The 15,396-nt window shown below is 41.6% G+C and overlaps 1 protein-coding gene across 1 annotated transcript in view; it reads left to right on the top strand.

Moving 5' to 3' along the window:
• Positions 1-1,461: 1,461 nt before the first annotated feature.
• The window catches only part of GABRR3 (gamma-aminobutyric acid type A receptor subunit rho3), a 39,181-nt gene continuing 25,246 nt past the window's right edge, over positions 1,462-15,396 (top strand). The window contains exons 1-3 of the mRNA XM_075197026.1: positions 1,462-2,375; positions 12,440-12,540; positions 14,845-14,912. Of these exons, the coding sequence (XP_075053127.1) occupies positions 2,206-2,375; positions 12,440-12,540; positions 14,845-14,912 (339 nt within the window). The 5' untranslated portion in view covers positions 1,462-2,205. The remainder of the gene's footprint in view (positions 2,376-12,439; positions 12,541-14,844; positions 14,913-15,396) is intronic.

The raw sequence follows: 15,396 nt of genomic DNA on the forward strand, positions 1-15,396 counted from the left end.
GTCCATCCAAAGTCACATACAGTCCATTGCCAAGCACAAAAGACTCATGAGCCCTACATACTGCCCCATGCTCACCATATACTGAACTGTGTCCATCCAAAGTCACATACAGTCCATTGCCAAGCACAAAAGACTCATGAGCCCTACATACTGCCCCATGCCCACCATATGCTGAACTGTGCCCATCCACAGTCACATGCAGTCCATTACTAAGCACAAAAGCCTGCGTATGCCTGCCTCCAAAAACATACTGGTTGGTTAATTGGCTGCTAACAAATTGACCCTAGTGTGTGTTTGTGTCTGTCTGTGTCTGTGTGTGTATGTTAGGGAATTTAGACAGTAAGCCCCAATGGAGCAGGGACTAATGTGAGTTCTCTGTACAGCGCTACGGAGTTAGTGGCGCTTTATAAATAAATGATGCTGATGATATGAAAGGGTGAGCGACAGGATTTGAGGGAGGAATGGAGGCTAGCAGAAAGTCACAGAGAGTTAGATAGTGGAATGGCAGGGTCCCCAACAGCACAGAGCAATGATGTGAGGTTCTTGTTAAACTAATGCAGGAAGATTATAGAGTCAGATGTACTTCTATAAACAAACTGCATACACCAACTTGTTCAGAACAGGAGTCACTGAAACAAGGGTCCAAGGTCAGGAACAGAGACTTTACTAGTAACTTATTATGTTATCAATATGGACCAATGACCTATGGGTACTAGAAAGACAAGAGTGAGATCTCTGATGAGTAAATTGCCATCACTGAATGTCAGTCTGACCACAAGCAAAGAACTGCTCAGGTAAAAGTAAATACTCACAGGCCGGAGATGTTATGTTCAATAGTTCTTTAAACATACGTATTTCGTTTCCCTTTTGAAAGTTCTGATGAGAGAAAAAAGACAACACATTCTTTTTCAAGGAAATGTAATAATGTTATAAATGATTTATATCTTAATTATAATATGTAGTAATGCATTTCCCTAAATATTTTATGGCAATAATACAGTTAAAGGATTATTCAGAAGATGTAAACTTGTGGCCCAGGACGCAAAATATGTGCCGTTATACCATATCCACATTGTGATACTATTATATACAAGTCTTTATCTTCGTATATATTTATATTTAAAGAAAGTGATAATGAAGTACATTATGAACAGGGCTTATTAAAAGATCCAGTTAGACACAATACCTAAAGTTTAGAGGCGTCGTCTCACATTTGGGAATAATCTCTATAAATTTAAATTGCTGCTCATCATTCCTGGCCCCTACAGGAATCCTGCTGGCTCGTAGATTTAACTGACTTGACCCTGATTCCTATATAATTTTATCAACCCTTTCATGAATAATTAAAGTTGGTTCTAGACATAATTCTAGTACTGGTCAAAAAAAGTTTCCAGTCCCCTAAAATATTGCAATACATTCTTTGAACAAAAAGTTTTAAATCAATTTATACTAGGTTTAGAACACAAGAGAGCACAGGATTGTTCATTTCACAACAATCCGCTAAGCAGCCAGTTAATTGGACAATTTTTCAAAGCCAATAAAGAAGTCTGAATTACCAGCTATACAAGCAGTCATTTGCATAATTACATTTCTATGCATAGAAGATGATCCAATAAAACAGTATACATTGTTACGTGCTACGGACTGTTCCCAATCTATTTCCAACAAAACAACTGGTTTGAAAAATTAGTCTCAAGATGGATAGCAGAGATTAAATTCCATGACCTCTACAAAATAAGACCAGCTTTTCTAGTGTATTGAAGTTTTTTTTTTAATGGTGTGTGTAGGATTAAGGAGATTAAATGCTGACATCACTCTTTTTCATGCTGGAGTGTGTTGTAGAATGTATTGTGTGGGTGGTAAGCTCTGCGGTGAGCTTATGTAGGTCCACAGAAGGAGGAATCTGGGCCAGATGATGCCCCAATGACCTGACAATCAGTTTTCTTGATTTGGTTACCACACTGCAATTAGGTGTTACTGGTAAGGAGACCAGAGGATGTATCCCTGTAAATGTGTAAGAGGAAAAAGCCTGGAGAGTTTGGAGTTATATTAAGCTGGATAAAACAGGATAATCAACCCCAAGTATGTTCTTGCTACATTCTCCCGGGAATGCTTTATATTAGGATGGGATAGACCTATGAGAAGAAGGAAATGAAAGTTATCTGAGAAACCGAGAGACTAGAACCGCACTGTGCTCTGGAAGAGATGGTCCTCATTATTAAACTGCTTCTACTTACAAGTCTGTGGCCAGGGGCCGTCCTCAATGGGTTCCATCAGCAACGACAGAAAGATCCTCACCATCGTCCTCATGATCATTACCTGGAGGAAGATGATATTCACCCAGTGCCCATGAGAGACAGCCGGAAGAATGCCAGGTGAGAGGGATATGTGGTTTTCTGTTTAATGTGGTAATAATCCTCTAATGCTATAAAAATGACATATGAGCATAATGTATTAATATTACATCTGACAGATTATCAACAGCAGTTTAAAGGGCTATAAACCAAATAAGTTGCCTTATGTATAAGAGCTCCTAATAGCACTCAGAGATTGATAGGTAAAAGTTTAAGAGCTCATTGCGAGTGAAAACATTTGCCATGGAAGGAGATTGTCTTTCTTTGCACAGCAGATATAAGAATTTAGTGACCTTTTAACTAGATTACTACAGAAGGTACATGGGAGTGGTTTGGGCACAAGGTAGAACAGATTTGCAGAATAGACAGAAAGGGAACTTTATTTCCATGTGTTATTTTACTTGATGTGTAAAGGTCTATGACCAAGTACTCTGTACAGAATATTATGATTGGGAAAAAAAAACCCATTATAACAAAGGTTAATATTCACTTTTTATATTTCACAAAAAAAAACCACATAAATACATATTTGTCTGTGTCTGTGTGGGAGTTACCATGTTGCTTTGTTTTTTAAAGGTTAAATGTAATACCACCCACAAAGACCAATAGAACAGTGCCACCCAATGGCCAAATTGTCACGAACAACTGTCACTTTGCACTAAAAGGAAAAATGCTTAAATGACGCTTTCCCTCAAACAGGAAAGAACAATTGTCTTATACTTCCAGAGAAGATTTAGGTATACATTCACATATGTCCCTAGGATGGTAAGGATCATAGAGATGAGGAGGGGGTGCAAGGTAATATATCATGTGACTGTGTATACGTAGATAACTCTCCCTCTTCTACATCCTAAGAGGACCTGTTACCAGGGGTACATGGTGTTTATTTATAATTAAGTGTAGAAAGATAGTAATTTTCCCTGTGGTCCTTTCCACCCACACACTGTGCCTGGGAGAAGGGTTGGCAATTAGTGCACCCAGTATAATGAGCTGGTCAATGCAATGTCTCTACATCCCCAAAGAGCACAACCTGTGCTTAAAGCAATGGAAGGCTTCATCTATGAGAATGCAAGATTTAAATAATCTTTCATCAATACAATACAAGAGTCAGAATGGTTTCCCTATTGTCTGTATATAGTTCTGCTTCACCCCTCTAAAGTTACTGCATCGGTCATTTAGTCCGTGTCTAATGCCAAGGGGAGTAGTTAGGATTACATTTATAATTAGGCACCAGTTTCCAGAGCAGATGTGACCCCTAGTAATGCAAGTCCAACCATGTTATCACCAACTTTTAACATTCTTAATACATTTTATCTACATAGCATTAGAACCTATTCAATGTATAAACAGTAGAGATATAACATATTAGACAATAGTCTTAATGAATAAGGCCAGCCTTTGAGAGTGAAACAGAGAAGTGCCCCTTGGAGAAGCAGAGATGTTCAGTTCATAGCACAGCATAATGTGACGTACATCTCACACTGCCTTGTATATTTGTGTGTGTATAAAGAAATAATAGGTATTTACAACCAAAATGGTGATATGCAGGGGATAAGAGTATAGTATAGAGCATTATTTTATTTTATTATTTCATTTTTAATTTTCACTTTGGAAATAGGCAAACATATTCCACAATACTATACCACTGGTTTTATGTATTGCTGCATAAATTCTAGATATCGGTGCCCATTTATTATTGAGTGGCCCAAGGCATCGATAAGTCTGATTAGCAAACAAATACTTGCAGAGTATCTGAGCGATACTCAGTCATATCTGCCCAGAGCGGTAAGCGTTAACGTAATTCTTCCCCAGGTTAGTCTTTCCAGATGTATTTATGCATGATCCGGCTTGCTCACGCATGTGATATGGAAAGCGGATCTCACCACCGGCTGGGTTATCGCTGGTATTAACCCTTTCATATACTGGGCGATGCGATAATGAGCCCTTTCGCCGGTTAAGACACCTGTTTTCTTTGGCAATAGACAATAACCATGAGAAGATCATTTACGCTGGAGGTACAAAGTAAGTAACTCGCAAGTGCCACTGTGACATCACCAAAGTGTATTTGGGTATCATGCGCTAACTTGTATAGCACATCTGGAACAGGATGTCAGGCAGATGAGGAGTGTTCCTCTTGGCTAAGGAATAGATGGAAATATGTGTCTAACTAGAAGCAAGATTGATAAAAATTAGATTTTTTTTGAAGGATTAGATATTTAAAAATGATGGAAATAGCACCTGTAGAAGGGCATTGCTGATTTTACAGGGCTTTTACACCGGTCAGAATTAACCAGTGCTTTTTTTGTAAAAAAAAAGGTGCCAGAACTCTTCCTGCCCCCTCATTTTTGTGTAGCCCTCTATTTCTGCCCCCCTCGCTTTTCTGTAGCCCTCTCTTTCTGCCCCCCTCATTTTTATGTAGCCCTCTCTTTCTGCCCCATCGTTTTTCTGTAGCTCTTTCTTTCTGCAGCCCTCTCTTTCTGCGCCCCTCCCACGCTTTCTGTAGTCTGTACTTACCTTCTATGCTTCTTTTCTCACTTCTCTGCTTGATTGCTGCTCCTCTCACTGGCAGCATCGTGACATCACAACGCTGCCGGAGCCGGAAACAGGACACACACTAAGATGCGGAGCTGCACTACAGCAGCACTGCAGAGAAAAAAAATAAAATGTTAAAAAGTTAATTAAACTTTGAAACTTTCTGCCTGAGATGTTCTGCCCTTTATTTAAATTTCTTCAGCATATTGCTGCAGGGACCTCATATGTCATTTCAGTGTGTGCATAGTCAAAATCTTTTAAGACGACAACATGGCTGTCAAAAGTTGCTGCTCAGACTGTTGGTCTTCCATGTAGAATTTCACCCCCGACCAGCTCTGATCTTTCAGTATGGATGGTTCAGCCATGAGGCTCGCAAAACAGTCTCACTTTCTGGGCACCCGGCATGTCTGTATAAACCTCATCAGGTGTTTCTACACAGCCTGGACCACCTCTCTGTACCAAGATTTCCTCCGCACTTCTTTGCAACCTGAAAGAAAGTAGAGTGGTCCATCATGCCTCTCAAAATATAGAGAAGGCAAAGTTCTTCTGCCTAGCAAAACTGTGTGCTACACCTACCTGTGGAAGCCATGGCCGTGCACTGGTCCCGTGTTGCCAGGTCCATACACCGCCTCTCTTCTGACGTGGAAGTGTTGACTAAATGCTTGGCCAATTGTCCCTCTGTCACGGGGGTTGCTCATCCTCCGACATGTAGCTGCACCGGTTCTGAAAAGAAACAGATATGTAAATGACCAAGGTAAAAGTCAAAAGCATACATCAGACACCAGATTTTCCACTTACCGTCTGGATCAATGTGCATCTCGTCCAAATTCTTAACTTTGAATTTGGCCAGTCTGCCACTCTCGAGAGCCATTAACAGTTTGCTGATCTTGTCGAGTTGGAGGGTACCTTCTGGGAGGCAGTAATACTGCCGGGGCACCCTGATTTTGTACCCAAGGAAGTCTGCCAACTGATCCAGTTCTGTGTTTTTTAAGTTGAGGACCTTAGAGAGAGTGGCAACATGCTTTCGTAGCTTTGTGGAAGACAGTGTGTGGGTATGCTTGGCCCCACACTCTTGGGCAAACAGTCGTATGCAAATGGAGCTTCTGAAGTGTGACAAGGCAGCTGGTCTGGCAAACATGTAGACATTTTGGCTATCCACTCCACATTTGTCATGCTTTTCTGCAAGAAGTTCCATTGCAGCTTGCATGACTGGTGTCAGCCGGAAGGGAACTTTTCTCTTTCATTTTTCTCAGATTTCAATGCGAGTGAAGTGCCAGCAGAGCTTTCTCTCAACCTCAGAAAGTGCTAGGGACACATCTTCGTGGAGATTCGAAGTATGTCTCGAGGAGAAAGTAGTCAGCAACATTTTTGATACTTCCCCTTTTCCTTCTTCGATTGAACAAGATCACCTGTGCCAGGGTGACTTTTGCGAGTAGTGCCCAGTGTTTAACCATAGGCTCGGTGGACAGACCACTTCGGTAGGCTTGCTGCTTCTCATCGAGGTACAAGTGCATCTGTTTCACATCTTCCGTGAAAGGTAAGAGCTGAGGCATGTTCCACTTTGACTCTTTAAGAGCTTTCAAGGCAGCCGATGAGATCAACTCGTTCCATCTCGCCTCATATAGCTTCCTGAAATTGTGTGTGTTTTCAACCGCAGCAGTTCAGCCCTCCATCATGGCTCGGCACTCCACAATGCGTGCTATTTTCGCAGGCCGTGCCCAATCTTAAGTGCCAGCGAGTGCGTCTTAAATGTACCTGTCTCCTTGTCATAGCCAACTACCAGCTTCACAGTGTCTACTACGTGCGGAAAGTTCGATGGGGCGGTAAAGTTTTCCATCCTCTCCAAAGGGGTTGCTCTTCTGGCCTGTAGCAGTAGCTTGCCCATTTCTCTAAGCTTCTGACGGATGTACTCCTGCCTGCCAACATCTGATCCGACCCGATTGAACAGATACTGTCCCATCTGCATGATGCATCAGTCATTTTTGACTGCGAGTAAGACTTCATCCTGGGTCATGTCACTCAAGGGCTTCCAAAAGCCACCACTGATGTCAGGTGATACAGGCTGGGCAAAGGCGCCCAGTAACTGGACTCTGTTCTTGCCAGGTGTGAGCTTGTTGCCCCTTCGGTTTAACTTACATCTCTTCATGTGTCGCCAGAGGTATTTCCTTGCAAACAAGCCCTGGCAGGTTACACAGTGCATGAAGCCTTCAGCATCCATCTATTTGTCTGAAAGTTTGCACAGGACCAGAATGCCTTGGTCTGCCCTCATTGTCTCAGCATTGTGTGCAAAGTTGCCCCTATGGTGAAGATGTGCCATTTACATGCACCTTCCATTCACGTGCTTGGGGAATTTCAGGGCCCGGGCTACTTCAGTATCATTCCAGTGAACATACAATTTTTGAGAGGGGCTTCTCACAGTACAGACAGTACTGCTTTTTATTATGCGCCCTGGAGTCATCACTGTTTCTGGATAGCGTTTGGACAGACACCGCGTCGTCTCTACGACCCTCTGTGTTTAAAACACAGCTGCCAGAAGGTCGAGAATAGTTGTACATAGAACTCATCTCTGGGTACCTGCACTATGCTGCACTGGTGGGCAACGGGGCATCACAGCTGGTGTCTGAACCGCTCTCCTCCGAAGTGTCAGGGGCATACTCATCTCCACCGCTCTAAGGGATATAGTCGAAGATACCGGTGGGCTCTGTCATGCTTTACTGTCCCCCCTTTGCCTTCAGCAGCAGACGGATTCGACTGTGTCTTTAACCGCTGGGTGTATTAAGTGCCGACAGACTGCAGTCACTTGCTCTCCCTGCTCCTGCTATACATTTGGACGGTATACTGGTCTCTGGCAGTGGGATGCAGACACACTGTCCCCACCACATTGGACACACGCACACTTTTGTTCCAACAAATGTGACTCGCGGGGACATACCAGATTTTTATGCTGAGCATATCAGCAAGGTCCCCTGCATTGATTAGCCTTGGGAAGCTTTGTGGGGACCTCAATTTTTGTCCCCACTATGTCTCCACAAGCATATGAATGCAAGTACATACACACACACACACACACACACACACTCTCTCTCTCTCTCTCTCTCTCTCTCTCTCTCTCTCTCACCTTATCTGTGATGAGGATGAGATGGCCCACAGGCAGCAACAGAGAGGAGTGACATTAGCAAATGGATAGTTCTCACACTGAGTCTCACAATTAAGTTGATTATGTCTCACTCAGGGCTGGTCCCTCCCACTTGGAAGTGATGAGACCTCTCTTGCATGTTGCACACACTCTGCTTCTTACCTCTGCCCTCAGACTTGGAATGTGGAGGTTGGCTATGACATTATAGACAAGCACCATGCTCCCAGCATAATACTGACATAGGTACAACCTAGACATAAGTTGGACCCCTCGAACTCAGAACAGTTTGCCCCCTACCCGACCTTCTGCTTCTTACCTTGGCAGGCGTAAGGTAGGGGCGGTACCATGGCTCTTCAGACTAGGATGTTGGCGCTTGGCTGTGACATCATAGCCCAGCGCCACTGTCACGGTGTAACACTGACATGGAGAGACAGCAACCAGCAGCTGCACATGTAAGACGTTGCTGGATACCTCTTCTTCATATTAGTACCCAACGCTCTGTGTGGGGGCACGGTATTAAAATCACTATAAGTAACATTGAGTGATTTAGGCACCCACTAACCATTGGCATCTTAAATAAGCACCTAGGTTTGCCTAATGGTACGGCTAGTCATGTATGAAACTGCTGGCTGCTACTTCTTCACATAAGAGGCCAGTGCGGGCATTATGTCACTAATTCAGTGATATACGCGCCCCCATTGGCGCCTAGACAACCTTGGTTCACCTAATGGTAGTGCTAGATTTGGTCTCATTTGTGAGACTAAGAGCTCCACAGTACAGTATGTGACAGCCTAGCTGCTAATCAAAGTGTAGTTGATTTACTCCGATTTGCTGCTTGACTGTCTTATGACACCTTGGTCAAGTTGGTCTTCCAATGTCTGCTGCAGTTCATGATGTTTTCCTTGCTCCCACTGGAAGTCTGTTGTCTATGAGGAATCCATGGCCTGTATAATAAAATCCCACTCGGCAGCAGCTAGTAGAGTATCTCCAGACCATGTCAGACAGGGGCTGGCTGGGATGGGGGGCATCTGCCAACCTGGCCAGTCCCATAGTGGACTACCTTAAGCTGAGTCACTGGGCCACCTGCATTTTTTTCCCTTTGAAATAGGCTGCTGATTCGAGTCTTGCTCCCCGGGCTGAACTTTGCCAGCCCTCCCCTGATGTCAGACATCGCTGTACTCTTTCCGCTCCTGCCGGAGTAGTCCATTTATCTTACAGGCAGCATGGTGTACATCAACAACACACTGCCTACAGAAACATGTTTAGTATTGCCGGACCACCGCAGATGTTGGGGTCATGCCAATTTGGTGGGAATTCTAAACTGGGGTTTAGATTTCCCACTGAATTGACTTGACCCCAACAACTTCTGTATTAATATATTAATTAAAATTTAACTTATGGAACTCCATCCAAGACTAAATGTTCTGCTTTGGGTAGGGTCATCCTTTAAATTGCAGTAAGTTTGTATGTCTGTACTTTGTCAGTCGTAATGCACACGAAGCAGCTGTCAGCACATACAGGAGCAGCATGCCAGACAGATGGTGCCAGGAAGAGCAGGGGACTTGCAGAAAAGAATTCACAGTGACAATGTTATTAACCTACAATTTCCCCTGGTCTCAGGGAGCAGCTGCCCCCTCCTCTCCAAAGCTATTTGTCCGTGTTCTCTTCCAAAGAAGATTTTAAAGCATTAACAAAAAGTACATGAGAGAGATTACTCTCCTGGTCCATTTACTCAATAAACAAGAGAATATTTTCACCAATAAAAACACATCCATATCTTCAGAGCACTAAGGTATTTAGTGATAACAATAAAGAGGCCTTGTATTAAAAAATCTAATTAAACAATTACATATAATTAACATATCCAACTAAGAGATATAAATACAGAAAGCCACTTTTTTCTTAAATTCTGTTCTTATTCACTCATTGTTTTTTGGATTTTTTTTATTAAAACACCAGGCTTTTCATGGTATGACTGTCTTATGCAAACATAAACATAAATAGAACTCTGGGGCGCTAACTACCTATCTGCTGCTCTAGTCACAAGTACAGAGCTATACTACACACCACCTACCAAGGTAATTTTCAGAGTCTTCCCAGTCTGTGGGACATTTCATAAAGGAAGGCTGAGTACCAATGCAGTCATTTGAAGGCTACTTTGGTGATTTTAGACCAATTTTGGATTTAAATGGCAGTGTGTGTGGACCCCAAGATGATCGTCAATCCCAATCAACATCTGTTTAGGATAGAATGGAAGTCTTGTGGGGTTCCATGAAACTTCAGTCTGCCAATGATTGCAATCTTCCAGAGTGTGTTCTCATTGGCTATTTTACCAGCCATCTGTGTGGAAAAACTTAGGACACGCCAGGTATCTCGGGGCTCAGGAAGAATGAACAGATCTACCTATGTGTGAACAGGTAAGTGAATAAAGGAATTGACAAAATAGACACACATTAATGTGTAATATTTAGGAATCAACTATATAAATACAACACAGGTGCATGCTTAAATTTGTTAATTGTGCAGAGTTATACATATGCCATGATTTATGGTAAGTAGAGCAAGGCAAACAAACCTTCTACATTGATTTATATATCAGGGGATATTTATAAACAATTCAGAACAATGTTTATAAAGCTTAAGCATTTTTCAACTCTCTTCTTGTAATTTTGGGGGTCCTAAGGCTTCGGAATATCAGTCAACTAAAGGAAAGCCCACTCTGACTTGTGTGGGATTCCATCAATCATCATAGTTTATTGGCAACAACTGAAATCTTTTTGTATTCCAATAGTTCCTAGATAAAGTTTACAGTCCTCCAGTGACCCCTATCGCCAGGGGCAGGCTGGGCTGGGGGGCAGGGGGCCTCTGTTCCCCGGGCCGGTCCCATAGCGGGCTACCTTGGGCTGGGTCACTAGGCCACCTGCATTTTTTTTTCATTTAAAATGTTACTAATAGGCTGCTGAGTCGAGACTTGCCCCCCGGGCTAAAGCTTGCCAGCCCTTTCCTGCCTATCACTAAGCAAACAATGCAATTTGGCCATTTAGTACATGAAATCTGAGCAAACCGGATACAGTTCTGGCTGTCCAGCAATCATTAGGCCTGTGTGCACTATTAGCTAGTCTCACACTTAGTGGGACTATCATTATTCCGCCTAATAAGCGGAAAAGTGAAATAATACCATTGTTTATATGCACACACATATTTTAGTGGTAGTATAGCTTATTGCAGTTTGTCTGCAATTTTAATTATTATCACACTTCTTGTCACTTATTCACACTTTTGTTTTTAATTTATATTTTGCTGCTTTCTGAGAATCAGACTACCCTGTGGTTTTAATATATAGCTAATAAAATATTACCCTTTTAAATAATCCTGTATGAGAATTTAGCCCGGAGTGCCCTACATATACATTCTTTTCTTTCTTTTTTCTGTACTTTATCCTTGTCAGTATTTTGGTGCACCCTTAAGGTTTTATAGATTATTCAATAATAGCCACTAAATGGGACCATTTCCATACAGTACCTGGTGCCGTTGTACTTTTCTTTTTTGCCATTAACTTTTGTCCTTATATAGTTTTGTCCTTGTGCCCAGAAAGTAGTCACTGGATGGGGGGTGGGGGATTGTGCAGGAGACAGTTTAGTGCTCCTAGCACCACGTGCCATCACACATTCAGCCTGTGGCCCATTTGTATACAGATTTATACAGATATATTCTTTGGGCCCGAGTCATTAAGAAGAGCAAAGCAAAAAAAAAGGAGTAACTTTGTTCCTTAGCAAAACCATGTTGCAGTGGAGGGAGAGGTAAATTTAAAATGTGAGGACAGATTTATAATTGGGGTAGGGCATGTCCTAGGTCAACTTTAAACTTCAGTGTGAAAATAAAGCTATTAAGTATTTGTGTGCTAGATGAAAAAACAGCCAGTATTTAACTTATGTGCAAAATAATAAACAAACTTGCACCCCTTGCATTGTAACATGGTTTGTCCCAGAGAACATTTATTAATTTTTTGCCTTAATGACTCAGGCCCATTGTCTCTAAGGATCAGGAATCACTGGCATATCTAGTCAGAATGCTTTGTTTTCTCCCTATCTCAATGGAAACGGTGAAGTCAGTAATTCATGCCTTGGTATTGAGGGGAATACCAATTTACATCCTCATTTCACTTGAGTCTCAAAGGTATTTTTATTTCACTTTCATGGTGAATAATTTCCAATGTCAAACCCTACTTTAATTTGCACCCTTGCATTGTAACATGGTTTGTCCAGGATCAAACTTACTTAGGCCCCTTGACTTGTGATTTCACAGGTAAATACTGGACTGAAAGGAGTTTACATACATATGGTTGGACATTTCTGTATCATGTTATTTTATTTATAACTGCATTAATCACTAACAAAGCTATAATGTAATTCTACAGTAAAATGAAGAGAATTGACAGCACTAAAGTTCGCCAGGTCAAATCTGAACAGCTTTTACGCATTGATGACCATGATTTTGCCATGAGGCCTGGATTTGGAGGTAAGCCAAGCCTTTAATTACTTGAAGGTTTTAGTTTATATTGTTGTAAGATGGTTAAATTGCAAAAGTACAGAGGAGCCTGTATTCATGTTTATTAATATTTGTGAGTTATGATCTTTAGGAAGTGATGTCATATTCAACAACATTTTTGTGGCATGAAATGCAGAAATTCAGCTATGTGTAAAAATGAATAATCTACATAATAATCTACATCAAGTCCATTAGACACTATAGCATGTAGCTGGCTCCCATAGTGTTGTGCCTAATTTGTCTAATGGACTTTCTAGCTTTCTAGACCTCAAACTATATAGGAAATTACAAGTGTTGCTTCCTTGAGAAACTGTAAAATAAATAAAAAGTATTGTTGTGTAGAGCAATAACATTACTGGATAATAAGTTGAAAAAGAAAATGATCAAACTACTTAATACAATATTTTGCCACCCAGTTCTGCTTGTAATCTGTATTTGATTTCATCAGAGGGATTAATACTGCACTTACCAGATTTAATGGTGCTGAATTTAGAAAAAGAGCTGTTTTATGGCAAAGTTCATATACTACAAAATACAAGCCAAATTGTTTTCTTTATGAATCCACTGGTGCAGGGTGTATCTGAGTTTTAGATCTGGAGTCGGGGATTTCCTGAGGTTAGTTTCAGTGCTTGGCTTAGATTTAAGATTAATATTTAGGCTTAGACTCATGCTAGGTCTAGTATTAGTGGTAGCTCTAAAGCTTGGGGTAGGTTTAGAATTTAGGACTTTATCTAATGTTAGGGCTTTTTTTCCTTTTGCTTTTATTTCATCCCAGAAACGTCTCTCTCTGAGCAAGAGGTCTCCTGTCTTCTTATGTTGAGATAAACATTCCTTTAGGACCTCTCCTGTACAGACTCCATTACTAATTCCCCATTCACACTGCTCAAAAACCCAGTTTATTGCCAGGGCAACCCCCAACAATCCAGGTTGAGGCTCAGTGTGAACGGGTCCAGGGGTATGTACAGTCATGGCCAAAAGTTTGGAGAATGACACAAGTATTGGTTTTCACAAAGTTTGCTGCTTCAGTGTTTTTAGACCTTGTTGTCAGACGTTGCTATGGTATACTGAAGTAACATTACAAGCATTTCATAAGTGTCAAAGGCTTTTATTGACAATTAAATTAAGTTTATGCCAAGAGTCAATATTTGCAGTATCGACCCTTCTTTTTGAAGTTAATTGTCCTGGCAATAGGACTTTGAAATTAATTACAATTCATCTGATCACTCTACATGACATTCTGGAGTATATGCAAATTGCCATCATGAAAACTGAGGCAGCAGACTTTGTGGAAAATAATATTTGTGTCATTCTCAAAACTTTTGGCCATGACTGTACCCGGGTCGAATGACCCGGGAATTGAACCCAGGTCTTTTGGAGGGTTATTCCCTGGTCCAACCCGGATAGCCTCCAGTCTGAAAGGTGAGACCCGGGTTAAAAAACCCAGGTCTCACCAAAACCTATTAAAAAGTTACAAAAAAAAACCATCACAAGAGGAGCCAATCAAAGTTTCTCTTGTGATGTTGCCAGGAAGCCACGAGCAGACCTTAGATCAGTGTGAACATGGGCTACCCGGGAATTTGCCAGGGTGTCCTGCACTATCACCCGGCAATATCCCGGGTTCATAAACCCGGGATATTGCCAGGGAGGCAGTGTGAAAGTGGTATTAGAAATCTATTGGTGCACCCAACTAGTGGATTTGCTGCAATTTCCCCTTTATGAAAACGGCACTATGAATATTATATAGCATAATACAATAAGTTATACATGACAGCAGATGGCGGGAAATCTGAAATCTGGGAATTCTGTCAAATGCTGTCAGTGTAAATCAGGACTCTGGCAGCTGTACAAGAGTAATCAGCAGCTGTGAGCAGCGCTGGAAGATGGTTATAAGGTACGTATGCGCTAGTGCTTTATAAGAAAGAAAAGCTACTCTGTGAAATAAAATCAAAGTGGAGGAGCCCTACAAAGTGCAGCATAAAGGACTATGGGCTAGATTTACTAAACTGCGGGTTTGGAAAAGTGGAGATGTTGCCTATAGCAACCAATCAGATTCTAGCTTTCATTTATTTACTGAATTCTACAAAATGAGAGCTAGAATCTGATTGGTTGCTATAGGCAACATCTCCACTTTTCCAAACCCGCAGTTTAGTAAATCTAGCCCTATGTCTTTTTATGAAGTAAAATAATCTACTAAACTGTGTTTAAGGTCTGCAAGGAAAAAGGCTGATAAATATTGCTTTTCATCCAACCATATGTTATCTTGTGGTTTCTAAGGTTCTGCAATTCCCGTTGGTATTGATGTACAGATAGAGAGTATAGACAGCATCTCCGAGGTTGATATGGTAAGTTACAAATTATTCATATTCTTTTCTATGTTGAAATTATAATGTAATAATGCAGCTATCAACCACTATCCATTGTCAATGTCTTTTATTTTTACAACAGCAATGCCATGTTCCTCCCCGGATGGCATGTGTCCTCACATGGAAGATTTTAGAAAACAGTATCTAATATTTAATATGTGTTTGACTAGGGTCTGACAACCTTATTGTATTCAGTCTCCTGCTTGTCTGTGGGTGCCGTCTATTATCCAATCATGTTCACAGCAGCAGGGGAAGAGTGTGCTGATTCTGTAGGAGGAAGTGACCTGTCCAATCCTGTGATTATGTTACTAAGGACATGGCCGCGTGTGACAGGGGCAGCGTGATGATGTGAGGAAGGGGATAGAGGCAGCAGGAAGTCACAGACCAAGGACATATTTATGTAAGGGGTGGGAAGCCCTATTGCCGGAGATAATGAGAGTTAGGGCTTATTTTCACTTTCCCC

The sequence above is a fragment of the Mixophyes fleayi genome, chromosome 2 (assembly GCF_038048845.1).
Source record: "Mixophyes fleayi isolate aMixFle1 chromosome 2, aMixFle1.hap1, whole genome shotgun sequence".
NCBI classification, from domain to species: Eukaryota; Metazoa; Chordata; class Amphibia; order Anura; family Limnodynastidae; genus Mixophyes; species Mixophyes fleayi.